Source organism: Gymnoscopelus braueri, assembly GCF_963280865.1.
Source record: "Gymnoscopelus braueri genome assembly, chromosome: 19".
Classification (NCBI taxonomy): domain Eukaryota; kingdom Metazoa; phylum Chordata; class Actinopteri; order Myctophiformes; family Myctophidae; genus Gymnoscopelus; species Gymnoscopelus braueri.
Window position 1 is genome coordinate 17,766,307 of NC_137621.1, and position 16,772 is coordinate 17,783,078.

The 16,772-nt window shown below is 44.3% G+C and overlaps 1 protein-coding gene across 8 annotated transcripts in view; it reads right to left on the bottom strand.

The window, feature by feature from the left end:
• esrrb (estrogen-related receptor beta) overlaps positions 1 to 16,772 on the bottom strand; it is a gene marked incomplete at its 5' end in the record, with an annotated part of 57,651 nt that overhangs the window by 12,715 nt on the left and 28,164 nt on the right. For 4 of the 8 annotated variants that reach the window (XM_080413792.1, XM_080413790.1, XM_080413791.1 and 1 more), the window contains 2 exons: positions 6,360 to 6,521; positions 8,917 to 9,030. In XM_080413792.1, coding sequence (XP_080269918.1) covers positions 6,360 to 6,521; positions 8,917 to 9,030 — 276 coding nt within the window. Of the gene's footprint in view, positions 1 to 6,359; positions 6,569 to 8,832; positions 9,031 to 16,772 lie in introns of all 8 variants that reach the window. The other 4 variants (XM_080413788.1, XM_080413789.1, XM_080413795.1 and 1 more) reach the window with 3 other exon arrangements.

Here is a 16,772-nt window from a genome sequence, read left to right on the forward strand (position 1 = left end):
AAGATGCATCAAATCCCCATTTTAAACCTCTTGTAATGTACTTGTACGACATTGTTTACATGTTCCAGGGTCTAGTCGGCCCATCGGCCTCAGAACCAGAATTCCCAGCCGGTAAACATCTTGGCCTGGGAAGCTGGAATGGAAGCCGTGGCAGCAGGTGACAAGCGTCTAACGCAGTGAGTGCCTCTTGTACACAGCAGCATAGCGATGTCTACATGCACCGTGCACGTGACATTCACACGGTCCGAGACATTCACACGGTCTGTGGAGTACTGCAGTGGGGAGGGGGGACACGGGGGGCTGGGGGGGGGGCAGCAAAGGAGTTTGGGGGCACTCGTGTTGGTACTATAGGAGTCGAACTACGTATATGGTATTCTCAGGACCGATTGCCAATACTGATTATAAGGAATCTAAAAGTGAGCCGATTGTACCAATATGTTATCAAAGTGAATGTAAACATTGATAGTGTTACGATTACATTGACATGATTAAATACATATGTGTAAAAAATATATAAAAACAGAAGTTTATTCTGAGACTTGAAGCACTTAAATTAAATTACAAAGTGCATGGAGTTAAGTCGAGCCAAGTCATATTTAGGGTCTCAAAGGGCTTTACAGGTCCACATTTAACAAAAGCATGAAAGCAGCCTAGTTCCCATGTTGGGACTAAACGAGACATACGAGGAAGCAGGTATATCTCATGAAATATACCTGCTTTTCTTTTTTTTTACCAGCCAGCATAATGGCCCAAACAGCCAATGATGATAATATGAAAAAATAATTAATATCAAAGCCGATAACAGTATGGATGATAATCGGTCGACCCCTAATCGGACCCCCCCCCCCTCCCCACCACCACTACAGGGGAAGGTGAGGAGATAAACAGGTTCCAGTATAGAGATGCTGCTGTCAGTGTACTTAGTTTGTCCCTAAACGTCATGGACAGAAATGAAATGTAGCTTTTGGGGGGGGGGGGGGGGGGGTGGGGGGGGCGGAATGTGACCGGAGGGGTAGACACTACAGTGGTCTGTTATGTGTGTCAAAGGTTGTTAGCACCTTAGGAACAACAAGCCATCTGTCATCGTCCTCCAACGCTGCTCTTAATGACCCTAGCCCCCCCTCAGGGCAACAACCATGTTACACTCTGCTCCACGGTGCTATTTGGAGCAGTGACAGAAACTAGTGGCCAAAAGGCTCCGCAGTGATTATCAATTAATCAACGGCAGTATTCAAAATGAAGGCAAAGGGCTGCGGAGCGCTAACGGTGAACTTGTGTAAGAATGCTTTTGTCTGCATTAACCAATTAAAACCCTAATATGACCCTCCTTTTGTTTCCCTCTACACCAAATGTCTTCGCCGAAAATCGCTATTTTGTTGACCTACTGTATTATGACATTGTATTAAAAAAAATACAACTCTGTAATACAACTATGACTTGATGCTGATTCCTGTTTCTTTCATGCATACTGTAGATTAAGCCAGATTTATACGTTGTTGCGCACTGGTGTCGCATGGTGAAAACAGCTCACAACGCGTTGCGATGCGGTGTTGTGAGCTTGTAGATCGGCTATTTTCACCAACGTGTTGCAATGTGTTGTGAGCTTGTAGATCGGCTATTTTCAGTGCATGACACCAGTGTGCAACAAAGTCGTATCTAAATTAGGCTTATACTGTATTGCCATTTTAAGTATTTCCCTCACAAATACCACCCAATAATAACCACTGTAAACTGGCACATATTCCCGTTCCACTGAGCAGAATTGGCAGAATTCACAACAGATCTTATGAGATTCAGTCTAATAATGACACAGGTTTGCCGTTCTCTAATTGGCTTACAATTAAAACTCGATAGGGTTACTTCTACTGAAAATTACACCGCTTTCAAACCACTTTTTCAGATGTTGGCCATGAAAAGGACCAATTAAAAATCAATCCGAAGAATGTAAGTGTCGATTTCCCTGACATCTAAATTGTTAAATTTGGACCTTCTTGGTCATTGGCCCCATCTGTCAATGCCCTAATCAATGTGGTCTACTTCATAATGAACTGTTAATCTTTTTAATTCCATTGCCAACGGCCGCAAAAATCTATCAGAATGCAATCAGCACTTTTCTACGCCCCACCCTCCCCCACCCCCTCTCCTTCCATTCTTCTCCCATGGCGGATGGAGGGAGAAATATAGTAGAAGCTGAGCATGGTAGACTGCCCTGGGGTGCCGCTGGTGCATGGAGGGTTAGTGCACCAAGTCTCGCTCAGCCAGTGAACCGTCTCTGATCAGGTTCAGCCATGTACAACTCAATTATGCAGCCATTTCATGGCCAGAGGAGAGCCTCTGTCCTAATACACACACTCTATCCAAAGGGATAACAGACCAGCCTTCCAGCTCAACTGAAACGCAACAATTAGAATCAAATCATCATTTTATGTAGCTACTACTAGAGCAGGGGGAAAGTTAAATGGAATGACAATACAATGAAGATTTTTTTTTGGGGGGGGTGACAAGTAAAGTTGAGAAGCAAAATCAAAAACAAGAAGTGTGTGTGTGTATGTGTGTGTGATGTGCGAGTGTGTGTGCTTGTGCGCTTGTGTGTGTGTGCGTGTGTGTGCGCGTGCATGTGCCGTGCATAGAGGCAGATCAGAATAATCTACTTATGGTCCATTGTCTGGTGGTCAGACACCATAACTGCAGGTGACAGAATGAATGGTTCTAATTCTATTCATGACAAAGCTGCATATTAAAAGATTATTTCAAACAATCTCACACTCATATAATTTGGAACATGCATTTAATTATCTAATTCTAGACTATGATCAAAAGCACTGTGATTACGGCTGCAGTTTTAATTCATTGTCATGTAGCACCAGTAGTACTCAACCCAGGTCCTTGAGTCAATGTATAGATACTCCTAGTCAAATATTAATCCACTACAAGTGACAGTTGCTCAGTCAAATTTGAACTTGAGTTAAAGTAGTGGCATACTTGCAGAGTGAAATTACAAACTACATTTTCTTTTTAATATCAATGCATTGCTATATTGAAATTGAGACATTCGCAAAAAATGATTTTCCAGAAAACAAAGAAATAGGACTTAAAGGGATATTTCACTTTCAAAAAAACTTTTGGTCATTTTATTGTCTACTCAGGCCTTTGTGAGCCCCCCAGACAGTTTATAAGTTGCTTGATTCAGTATTTAGATATTTGATATTCATTTTATCAGACACGCCCCCTTCCTATACAAACCCATTGTAACTTCAAACTTCATTTTAACCATGTTAGATTCATCAAAAACACCTGTCCTTGGTTCTGGTGACTCATCCTGCCCTCCTAATGCGTGAGGGGGCCGTGTTTTTTCAATTACTTTTTTCATTTATTTTTTATATTTTTTTGGGAAAATGAAAAAAATAAAATACAATAAAAAATGTATCCAAACCAAACTAATACTCAAGTAAATTGACTTTGTTACTGTCCACCACTGAACACCAGTAAGTATTTGTCCGTTTATTTACCCTAAAGTGTCCTACAGTATGACTGTCATATGACTACTGATGGCATATGTCAATCAGTGGTCATGTAATAAGGAGAACAGGAAGTAGGAAGACTATGCTTGGCAGTCCTATCTATGGCATGGAAAGTACATTTAGTATTAGAAGCATTTCATAGATCCAACGATCATCACGGATAGATTCAGAGTGAGTGTGGCAAATCCGATTTGCGTAGATCTTGGACACTATAAATTCACTACACAATAAGTGTCATCATGATAATCTGATTAATCTGAAGGTGCTTAGAAGCGAGGCCATCCACAAAACCCCTTGATGAAGTACAACAATATTAAACGGGCTAAATGATACTAAATACTAAATGATGTAAAGTTACACCAGGAATTACTAAATGATGTATGTGTAATGTTACACCAGGAATGGAAGCTGAATGTATTCAAGGCCAGAGTTAAAAAGGAAACGGCTATACATGTATCTAGCCTTGAGTAATAATATTGCAGGATAGACGTAGAAAAAGACAATCATAATCCTATTCATTAAAAAAAAAAGTACGGCTTCTGTTAACAACTACGACTCTTGTCTGTGAATCGGTCACCTCAAATGACCTGTGTCATGTGTCCTTGTTGTGTCGCGGTGTGCGTGCGATTGGAGAGGTGGTATGTTTTGGGTAATGCCATGTTATTGGGTCAGTGGTGATCCAGCCCTGCCTAAGCCTCCTTGGTTAAACTGGCAGGCTGCTGACCGTGCAGTGTCTGCCGGAAGCGACACAGACGGTCGGGTTCGAGGAGGGACAGACAGACAGGGGTTTGGGGCTGGTATCCATGACTAATCTCCTTACTACTAGATCTGGACCTGATTAATGCCCCCCCCCCCCCCCCCCGCCCGCCCGCCCCCGCCTTCTGAGTGAAAACTCTTAATACCTTTCGGTGGGTTCGGCGTGTGCTGTGCAGTGCACCGCGCCTGAGGTCAGCTCAAGTCCACTACCACTTTGCTGGGAATAAGAACATTTTTTACCGTCTTAAATCTCTGACTTGGGATTTCGAGTCATCTTCTGAATGAAATGAGATATGACGGTGGTTCTCAAACATTTTCATGTCAAGGACCCTCAAAATTGATATGTGTTAAGCTGCTGATCCGCCTCCCCCTTTGAAAAGATTTGGTGCCAGCTAGGGACCCCCATAAGAGAAGATCTTTTATGTTAGATTAGATTACAGAATTCTACTACCGTCTCCACTGTAGGTGGGTAGAAACTAAAGAAACCTATGATCTGATTGGACACTACAGTCTCTCATTGGATTACACTACATTGTCTCATTTCATTATTTTGTGCGTGTCATAGGGAAGATTGTAGACTTGCTATTTTCGCTATTTTAGAAATAGGGCTTAAATTGTGGTTAAACTGCTCCTCATTTTGCTTGGGACCCCCTGGAAACCCCACAAGGACCCCCTGGGGGTCCACAGAGCCCACTTTGAGAACCACTGATATATGAGATAAAAATGAAGTGGACCCTACCTGGCCCCGCTACATACACACAGACCAGTGTGTGCATGTGCATGCACACACACACATGTCATGAATGAATATACAGTGTGTGTGGGTGTATACGGTATATGGTGCATTACAGCCATGGTGGTCTCGCGTGTTGACAGTTCTGTCCCCGTTCAAGTTAACCCATTCAATCCGGTAACGCATCTCTGTCATTTTAGATGTCTTTGGCTCTTCAAAAATAGCAGATATACAAGCTCATAGCACGGGCTATTTTTGAATAGCCAAAGTATAAAATAATGGTTATAGTTCCAATCTAAAATGGCACAGACGCGTTCCCGGATTGAACGGGTCGAGCCTGATTCATACTTTGTTGTATGAACATTTTGGCGAGAGACGCGTCACGCGCTCATACACTATCTACGACAAAGTATAAATTCGCCATTATGCTGATGAGAATGGGGGGTTGTTGTGGAGGGGAGGCGGTGGTGGTGGTGGGACACATTCATTTAGCGCGTTTCCTCTCCATGTCTTCACTCTTCACCTATCTAACGTTATAGAGTTATGGGGGGGCAGGGGGGGGGGGGGGGTGGTTGGCTGCGGGGGTCAAACTCAAGATCAGGGAGAATCTGCTTTGGTTGCAAAAAGCAAGCGGCTAAACAATGTGTTCTCTGTCAAAATCAGAGGAAAACCCTTGAAGGAAGCAAAATCTGTGCTGACGTGTGGCGCTGTATCCTTAATTCAACAGCCCCTTATAACCTAACACCTCGTCTATCAGAATGTCTATGGGGCGGAGAAGAAACATGATTATGCCCATCAATAATTCAATGGAAGCGCGCGCGCGTGTGTGTGTGTGTGTGTGTGTGTGGGTGTGGGTGTGGGTGTGGGTGTGTGTGTGTGTGTGTGTGTGTGTGTGTGTGCGGGTGCGGGTGTGCGTGTGCGTGCGTGTGCGCATGCTTTGAGATGCGGTGTCTTCTTTGATTGGGCGGGTCCCCAGCTCTGCTCTAAATCTCCCTTGTGATTACTATATACGTTGGCACAACCTCTGCTATCCCCTCCCCATTCACTGCGGGGATTTTAGACATGCACTATTGATTTGTTTCTTCCAAAGATGCCCCCCCCCCCGACCCCCCTCGATTCTCTCACACACATGCCCAGTCTACAGTACGTGGTCTGCTGACGTTAATTATCTGTATGTGCGTGTGGATACGTGCATGTTTTGCGTGAATGATATAGAAGGACAGAGAGAGAGAGAGATAAATTGTTTTGATGTATTCTTTTTTTAGGGAAGGTAGGAAATGATAGAAAGAGGGGAAGGGAGGTAAAGAGAGGAGGGTAGAGAAGAGGAGAGTGACATCATCCATGTGTACCTGGGATATGCTTGGCCCAGCCGATGATGACCACCAGCTCCCGGTCGGCCAGGTCACACAGCGTGGTCAGGGCCTTGATGTCGCTCTCCGGCATGGTGGGGTCGGGCATGGCGTAGATCTTCTCCGGCTCCGCCACCAATAAATGAGACACTATCTTTGTGACTGTGGAGGCAGAATGTGGTGAAAAGGGGGGGAGGAGAGGGTTAAATCTGGGGTCATGGGTCTGCTTCCTTTTCATTTGTGGAATATGTAAAAGAAAAATAGTGGGGAAAAAAAGTAAATGGATGTTATCATGTAAAACCATAAATGGAATAAATAGAGATGAAATGTAATGAAATATCTGTCGAGAAGGGGTTCATTAGTGCAGCGGTTCTCTAAGTACGCTCCAGGGACCCTCAGGGTTTCTTGAAGGGGGTTCCAAATGGACCCTTACAGGTCTGTAATTCTGAGAGTGTGCAAATTGGAATCCTTGAAATTAAAAGGTTTGTGAACCACTGCAGTCTTTCAGAGTTTTTGCCCCTTTCTCTCAGTATGCAAATTGACAGACATAGTTTAATCTATATACTTTGTCATAACGAATAGCGAAAATAGCTGATCTATAAGCTGTGAGCTTGTAGACCTGCTATTTTCACTGTTTTGAACCATTTTAGATTTCTTTTGGCCATAACCCATTAAAACCGGGAAAGCATTTGTGTCATTTTAGATGTTAGCGTTGGCTATTCAAAAATAGCAGATGTACAAGCTGAAGTGCCGCGCTGTGAGCTTGCACGTCTGCTATTTTTGAACATTTTTGAAAAATCTTGAAATGTGTGAGAACTACTGATTTAGAAGGCATTTGTAGAATCGGACCTCAGGTCTTAATGGGTTTTAAATGACACGGCCAAAATAGGGGCGCCAGGTTGAAAGAGGTTAAATTAGCATGAGTGGACTGAAAACAGCTTATCGCCGCAGTGTGCATGAGGGCGGAAAAGAAAAGACAGAAAAAAAGAAAGAAGTGCACGTGAGAATGTGAGGCACCGGTGTGTCCCTGAACACTGCCACACCGTTTAATATCGGTCATCTGCTCGGAGACTTATCATAATTCAGCTCTGACCGGAACAATACCTGGCCTATATTTCTCACTATGGTACTCTCAGCTGTCCAAACAAGCAGAGAGAGAGGGGGAGAGAGGGAGAGAGAGAGGGGGGGGGGGATGTGAGACTGGCCTAGAATAGCCGTTTTACCTGCCGAATGGAAAATCTATCGAAACCTATATTTAGAACCAATAACTGACTTAATCTTGCCTCATGTAGGTTAATCGAATAATCAAGAAGCAGGTTTTTTTTTCTTTTATATCAACGAATCGACACGAAAACATTCTTATAGATTTAGTGGGATTAACCACTTAATTAACCCTGCATTATACCTTGTTGTGCAATGGTGGCATACAAAAATTGTTAGAATAGATGATAATAGATGTAGTAGATCTACAAGCTCACAACGCGACGCATAGCAACGCGTTGTGAGCTTGTCGGTCTGCTATTTTCACTATTCAAAATAAATAATCGTTCATTAATCGTAATCAAGGCAAAAGTTTGAAACAATCGTGAAATTGATCGCCCTGCCCTAGTTTAGCCTGTATACCTCGTCATAAGACGAATAGCGAAAAAAGCTGAGCTACAAGCTGTGGGCTGTGAGTTTGTAGATCTACTAGCTGGCCCACATTTCTCACTATGGAACTCTCAGCCATCCAAACATATGGAGAGAGAGAGAGAGAGAGCGAGAGCTCTTTTTGACTACGAAAAGTTAACCCAGAACATTCCATAACCTGAAACCTTCCAGTTAACCCATCAAGTTCTGTGATAGTTTGTTTGTTTACGTTGTTTATAACCAGAAACCACCCCTGAAGGTGGTTCTTACTAAACGTTTAATAAAAACCTCATAAAAATTTGAGTTCTGAGTTAGTACCACCTCCTGAGCAGGGGGGCCTGAGAACCTTATGTGAAACCGAGCCGTAGTGTATGGCAGTGGCTCTCAAATCTGTAATTACAGCATCACAAACATTTTAACACCTTTATCCATATTTTATATGTTGGCTATTCAAAAATAGCAGATACGCAAGCTCACAGTGCGTCACGAGCTTGCACATCTGCTAGTTTTGAACATTCTTGAAAGTGTTGGAAACATTTTGAATACTTTTTACACAGATCCTCTGTTCTGGGGTCCCTGGCACAAAACCTTTTCAGATGGGGGTCCGCCACCAAAATACATATCATTTTTCGGGGGTCCTTGGCACAAAAAGGTTTGAGAACTACTAGTGATATGGAAACAAATCGAGAACCCGTGAAATACGTTTCATGACACGACACGGTTCGCTTAGTCCTTGCAGTCGAAGAGAGAAGAGACAGACAGACAGACAGACAGACAGACAGACAGACAGACAGACAGACAAATGAATGTGAGACTGTGCCTAGAATAGCCTCAGTACTTTTACCTGCCCGCTGGCCGGGCAGAGGAAGAGGAGGGACGGCGGTGGGAGACAAGGGGGTAGTAGTGACGGAGGAGGGGCTGTACTCACGAGGCTTTTTGGTGGGAGGGGGGAGAGTCAGGCCCAGGTAGGCCCCCCCGTTCTCCGCGTCCAACCTCCGCTTGTACTTCTGTCGTCCCCCTCGCACGCGGTCCAGACGCACACCTGGGACACACAAGTTTAGAATGATTAAAAACTTTGTTTGTGCTAGAAGCAGTGGTTCTCAAAGTGGGTCCTTGAAGGGGCTCCAGGGGGTCCCCAGCGGAATTAGGTTTATATAGCCTTAAAAGGTTGAACCACTTTAGCCCATCTACTAGCCCACACTTCGGCACATGTGCCTCATGATATGCTGTGAGCTTGTACTGTAGATTGGCTATTTTTGCTAGAAAATAGCAGATCTGCTGTACAATCATCTATTTTCATTATTTTTGCACGCCACTATATTGTACAACGAAGTTTAATAAAGGGATTAAGTGGTTAATCAGACTAACTAATCCATATAGTCGCTAGAATTTTTTCACGTCGATTCGTTGAACAAGATTAAGTCGGTTATAGATTCTAAATTTTGCTTTCAATATGAAATTATTTTTGGTGAATTGCCTAGCCCTGTTACAGTGTTACAGGCAAACAAGTGCTCGACAGTATACTTGTTGATAAGGAATCCACAACGATGAACTATTGTATGCATACTGCATATTGTACATACAAAGCTATGCAAAAGGAAGTTTCGTATGTCTGAAACATAAACAGTGTATATTATACTCTACACTGGCACAGTGATTCTGTTCGGCAGCTGTTGGCTCTGGTGCTTTCTTAAACCTCCATTGTTCTCAGTTTATAACGTCATTTTTATTATGTGTTGTTGTATATTTTTTGTATAACATTAGATTTTTTGCTATATGTTGTGCAGCACTTTGGTCAACCTTGATTGTTGACCATATCAGAAATGGAAGGTTTGCACCTACTGGATGTGATCAGCACAATTGCACACAGACGGATCACACAGTATGTAAATCCAGCAATGCGAGTGACCACCATGCTTTCTGGTCTGCATGTGCATGTGCACGTGAGTATTGTAAAGTGACAGGCTAATGGTGTGTGTGCGTGTGCGTGTGCGTGTGTGTGTGTGTGTGTGTGTGTGTGTGTGTGTGTGTGTGTGTGTGTGTGTGTGTGTGTGTGTGTGTGTGTGCGTGCGCGTCAGGGGTACGGCTGCGTTCCCATATGTGGTCCATGCCTGCCTGGTCTACTGTGACACAGCTGAGCCCAGAGCAGGTCTAAACATATGAATATTTAATGTAGGGTCAATGATCTCACAGACTGGCCCTCTAATTATTTAGCTTTTGGGGTGAGGTAGACTGCATGCTAATTTCCTACCAGCTACCTGCGTCCGTCCGTGTGTGTGTGTGTGATTACTTGTACATTACATTACATTACCAAATTTCCCCACAAGTCTAGTAGAATTTGAGAAAGAGACAATGTGAGGACAATTTTCCTGGTCCTCACAAGAGAAAGCCTTTTTTTTTTTGTAAAGACAAAAAAATATTTTTTACAGTCAGGCTTATAATTAGGAAAATATTAGGCATTTAGAAGTTGGGGTTAGGGATAGAATATGCCTGATTTATACTTGGTTGCGCACCAGCGTTGCTCTCCAAAAAAACGCTGATCTACAAGCTCACAAGCTACAAGCTTGTGATCTGCTATTTTTGGCTTTTAGGTTAGGGTTGAAAATGGCCAAATAGGAAGAAGCAAAAATAGCATTCATAAAATCGCCCGTCCTAAGATGTTGATGTCCTTGCATAGTAAGCATGCAAGGAGTAAGTATAGTAATACAAACATGCGCGTCTGTGACTGTGTGTGTGCGTGTGTGTGTACTGTAACTTAACCAGGCTACAAGTGAGGACATACTCCCATACCCACTGTACAGCACATCCACTGTCTTACGACAGATAGATAGCAAGGTGTAGCTTTCCCATAAAAGACCCTTATTTCACCCCTCTCCCACGGAAGTCGCAGCGACGCCTTATCACCCCCAGCCACACCTAGGGCGCCAGGTCCCACACTGATACTGTAAATGTCAAGCTGGCCTCATCATAACATAAGTTATTTATTATCTCATTATTTGATAAGAATGTTTCCATTTGGATGTCTTTTCTATTCTATTAATTTTCAACACAGTTAAAATATTTCATCTGTGCCGTTGCATTTATTTGATACCACTCGAGTCGGCATTTGTTTGTTTAATGTGATCGTATGCAAACATTTATATCCCGCGCCCCCCCCCCCCCCGTATTTGGACCTCCGTGATGTGAGTGCTCCCGAACGCAGGCCCTGATATCTTAATCCCGTCGACAGGGACGATGCCTTCGATTCGCCTCGTATGCATAATGTAACCTGGCAAACAAATTTACACTAAAGGGTAATGGAGAAAGCCCTCAATGAGACGCCGGTGGCGGGGGAAGGGGTTAATTTGTCCAATCCGCCCGCGTCCTCTGAGCGGACAACACCCGCAGCCGGAGCACTTTCTTGATGATTTCATCACTTTATAACAGGGAGGACGGTGTCAAACCTAGGCATTGTGTGGCCACTGCAAATGAGCCTAATACAATTTGCCCGTCAGCCTAGAGCTCTCGGAGAGGATGAGTTTGGATATGTCCCATCATGCACGGTGATTGGAGGTCGGCAGGGTTGAGGAGCGGAAGGGAAGGGAGATGATGTAATATAAAAACACTGGGCCTTCATTTCACAAAGAGGAATTCAACTGTGGATTTATGCAAACACTCCTCTTCATTTCCACCACTTATCTTACGCTGTCTCTCAGACCGTATATACATGGGGGAGGAGTTGTAGCAGTAGAATGAAGAGATTTTCTATTTCTACTTATATAAATTATTTCATTCCCCAGAAACGCAAATCTGATTAGGATTGTCTGTCAATTTCCTGACGCTGACAACCCACTAACCTAATTAACCACAATTCCCAACAGAGGCTCATCATCCCCGGCGAGCACTGGGGGATCATCTGTTGGCACGTACATTTCAGTGACGAAGACAAGAAAAATGCAGAGAAAACCCTCGCAAATTTAACATGCACAGTATCATGTTGAAGCACAAAATGAATCGTTATTAATATAACCGAGGATGTTGTCTTAGGGAAGAGGTCATGAGAATAGTCTTTGAACGTCTTCCATTTGGTGCCTGGGTTTAAGTGCTTAAGAACTTTCCGACTCAGCTGTGATGGTACTGTAACTGTAGGCATGGAAATTTCCTCTCGCTGTTAATCGTGCATTCTACGGTTTCCTCCGTCTCTCCTGAAGAGCTCAGCTGCTGCCAGGTGGACAGGACACGCTTTGGCTCGCTAAGACGTCCACGATCCTGTCTCTCTCTCTCTCCCTCTCTCTCTCTCTCTCTTTCTCTCACTGCCGGTTGAGTCATGTGGCTGTGTCAGCTCGCACAAAGCCAAGCGCGAGGATTTCCAAGGTACATGGGTGCCTGTTTTAATTAGAGCAGTCCCGGCCATAATTAACAGATGCTGACAGGAATTAATGCTTGGCACTATCCTGTCTCATTTGACTGTCCAACTGGGCCGGACGTAGACGGGAGACGAAGAGGATGTGTGACGGAAGAGCGGCGAGACGGTTTCCACTCGCTGTCACCGGCCAAAGAGTCTGGCCTTTGCACTTCTTTAACAGCCCTGACCAATCGCCGTTACTCTATCTAGCGTAAACATTCGATGCGTTATTAGCGTGTGAAGAAGGCCCGAGCGCCACCCCACATCCAAAGACAATCTCGTGGTGTCATGGCGTCTACGACATCAGCCCGTGCAGCGAGGGTGGCAGCGGGCGAGCTCGGGTATCATCTCTTCAAAGCGCGGTGCTGCGGGAGAGGGCTTCGGGCCAACGCTGGCATTTGTGCACGGATTAGCACGGGCCTCAGGGTGGGGGCTGGGGCCAGCTGACCCAGGGCTCTTCTTTCTCTCCAAAAACAATAATAATCCCCCTCCAAGCACACTCCTACAAAAGGGCCTGTCTTCACTCACTTTGTGTGGCCCGGGCCAGGGCAGGGCCCCTTATTTTGAGCCCCTCACCTGTTCTGGGTGTCTCTCCCTGGGGGAAAGTGTCAGGATGTCGGGGATGGTTGGCAATGCCAAGGGGGGCTTAGGCAGACCCTATTTTAGCTGGGAAAATCAGAAGGCCACATGGTAAGGCATGGTTGAACCCTGCCTTTCAAGGCAGCCGGCCCCCACTAAACTGCCGTCAGCACTATTTCAAAGGGCCCCTGTTGCCAGCTTTGCATGCTTGTAAGCATGTTGCAGCATTTTTAATCACGAGTGGTGATGAGCGAGGGCAGCGGAAAAATGGTCACACGTTTGGCCCCCCCACACCCATATCTGCTGACCCCAGGGGTCTGCCGACCTGACACTCTCCTCATGTGCTCCATTTACACGTTAGGTACAATATCCCTGATGAGGTAACATCCTCCTACTCATACTGCATGAGTAATTAAAACAAACCATCATCACACTATGTACAGTAGCAGGCTATTTGTGAAAACACAGTCTGCACTGAAAAACCTAAATTCAATAGATGACAAAAACCACTACATATTAACCACATGAACCCTAGCGTCCTTATTCTTAGGCGAACATTCGCTGAAAATAGACAATCTACAAGTTCACATTGCGTCCCGTAGATTGGCTATTTTCAGTAAAGAGATTTGGTGTAGAGGGAAAAAGTATAGGGTTTACTGTACAGTAAGTGGTTAAAGGACCATAGCAGCAATCTGGCCTGGTTAGCCCATTGACTACAACTCACTGTAGGCTATGCCTGACATTACTGTCCAAAATGTTTTGAAGCATGCTGTACCATGGTATGTTGATTTTCTGTGAGGACATTCATTTTAGTACGGCATGCAAATCAATTTGTGGAGAACTGAAAATTGCTTGAGATAGGTAATCCAACACATTGAACTTTATGGCGCGTTTTTTTCTTACTGTAGTGTAGCGCTTTTTAACTTAGCGTTGCGTTTTTAATGCATTTTAAAGAGCAGATTGATTTGAAAAGTTGAGCTGAAAGTAGTGCCTGGACAAAAGATTGATTTATGGATGAAATTCAAATTCCATGACTTACTGTATCTGCTCAATGATATTTAGCCAACATTGACTCCATTATTCTAATACATTTACATTTTCACTATGGAGAAAATGTCGACAAACACAAAATATAAAAATAAAGCTGTTAGTGGGAAAATGGTCGATGTTTATGTTCAATTATATGGCCGAAACTGTGAATAGACGATATGCATTGACGCTGGTACGGTCCTTTAACCCATTAAGATCTGAGGCCGATTCTACAAATGTCTTCTTAATCCTAACAGTTTCTTATGTTGGGGGTTATGTTGCTATATCAGTAGTGCTCAAACTTTTTCATGCCAAAAATTATATGTATTTGGCCGCAGACCACATTTGAAAAATGTTTTGTTCCAGGGACCACCAGAAGCAAATATTTGAGTTAAAGGTTAAATAGCAGATCTAGAAGCTAGCACGGCACGAAGTGACGTGCTGTGAGCTTGTATATCTGCTATTTTTCAATAGCCAACCAATGTGCTATATATATATATATATATATATAGCTAAAATATAAAATGACACTGACACTTTCCCGGTTTTAATGGGTTATGTAAACGATGTGCGTCCGCCGAAAGCTCTACAAGACTTGAAAATCCCTTCCAATAACATGGATAGGATTCTGGTCCGTCCACCGTACTGTATAATATGACATACCAAAACCTAGATCATTCCCTGACTTTATGAGTAGCTCCTACTACACCCATCAAAGCCAGCAGTCTGTGTTTGTCTCTCAGTTACTTTATGGCCACAGTGCTGCAAGAAGCATGCAGCCATTTATATGTCAAGCATTTCACTGACTGCACATGCGGTTTGGCTTGTATGTACAATATGCGACTATGAGGTGTGCTATTGTGGGCTTGTGGTTGTTCTTTGCACACTGGCCCTGCTAATAAGAATGACATGCTGGGAGGTGTGTGTGGGGTGGGGGTGGGGGGGGTGTAGTGTATAGTGTATCAGCCCCTAGCCAGCCTCTCTGTTCCCTTTGTTAGGCACATGTTCGTGTCTGTTGCAATGATCTCACCTGTCAGCCCAGGGAATAGAGCAGGTTACTGGTTACCATCCCTGCTCTGTGCTCTGCGCTTCTCTCTCCGGTGCCTGATTTATGCTTCATTGCGCGCCGGCGTCGAGTGCCAGAAATAGCTGATCTACAAGCTCACAGCCCACGTCAGAACACGACACATTGTGAGCTTGTAGATCTGCATTTTTTTTTTTCGCGCAGCGAAGCACACGTCAAGCATTAAGGCTATATTCTCCCACACAGTGGAGTGATATTGTGAAGACCGTGGAGGACAAATAAAGCTTGATTTATCTACTCCATAGCACGGTGGTGTCGCCTGCTGACAGGAACAGATCTACAAGCTAACAACGTTGGCCATTAAATTAGCGCTAACGCTATTTTGACTGCCGCTCAGATCTGTGGTTAGTAAAAATAAATGAAAAAATTAACCGCAGTACAAATGTCAGGTGTTATCCTTGGCCTGGCGGCGCTATGTATACGTCCATTTATGTGTGTAACTATATGTGGATGGATGTGTGTGTGTGTGTGTGTGTGTGTATGTGCGGTTGTGAGAGAGAGAGGAGAAGAGAGAGAGAGAGAGAGGAGAAGAGAGAGGGCGAAAAGAGCATCTGCCACTAAGCGATGTCAATGTAATCTCTCAATAGTATCTGCTCTTCCCTCGTGCTCTAAGCTCTGATCCCTTTCCATTGATCAGAGGAAAAACCTGTTGCCCCTGACATTTGATTCTTCTATTGATCACTTCCTCCTTTATACAGTGAGAGGAAAGTACAGCCAGTCGACACAGGGTCTTATAGGCAGATCCCCCGTAAGCGGCCTGCTGATCTTGGAAGGCAATTTTTCCCCCTTACACGTTTTTCGACCACATTTAGTGACATGAACGCGCCAGTAATTAGTGTTACAGTAAGTGCTTTCTAGTTAGTGAATTAGCTTTGCTTCCATAAATGTCAGTGAGTCTATGATCAAATACATTTTGATTACAGACTAGAATTTTTCAGGAACTGATGCCGTCTACTCTTAAGGGGTAATTCACTGCGATTTTTCGCTGCAGCATTTTCCGCTCACAACGCATCGCAGATGTGACACAGATCTTGTAGATCGCCCGTTTTCGGCAGGCAACACGCAACACGGTGGTATGACCAAGCACAGATCAGGCTTAAAGCGGTTTTGTTTCACTGGGAATCTTTGGTCTGAACTAGGCTCAGTCTTTCCATAATGTGATTATTTTGGTGGACATTGAAGCCGACCAGAGCCTGACAGTAGGAAAGGTGGCTGAGGGGGGGGGTGGGGTGCTGTCCCTCATTGGAGCTGTAAAGTTATAATTAGGTGATTTTTTCCGTACTATGACCTTTCTGCGCTAATGACAGTAAGTAAGCGACTTCGGGCACGTGAGCGCTGACCGTCTCCAGACCCCGGGTCTGAACGCGGTGTTGAGCCGACGGGCCTGGCGGAGCTTACCGCGACCACGGACCAAGTGTCACTTCTTTCCATCTCGTCATGGTGACACCTTAAAGGTGGCATGCTTCTGAGAGAAGGTAATACAGAAGTGCACTTTAAAATGTGGCTGTCAACCATGTAAACCCTATACTATACTTCATTGACCAGAGTCCCCTAGGGGTCTATACTGGGCCTCCCCGTTTCCCTCTACACCAATTCTCTTCAGCGATCTACAAGTTAACGTGTTGCGATGCAGCACATTGTTAGCTTGAAAATCAGTTAATTTAGGCGAGCGACATCGTCATGCCATGGAGCATAAATTAAGCATTAA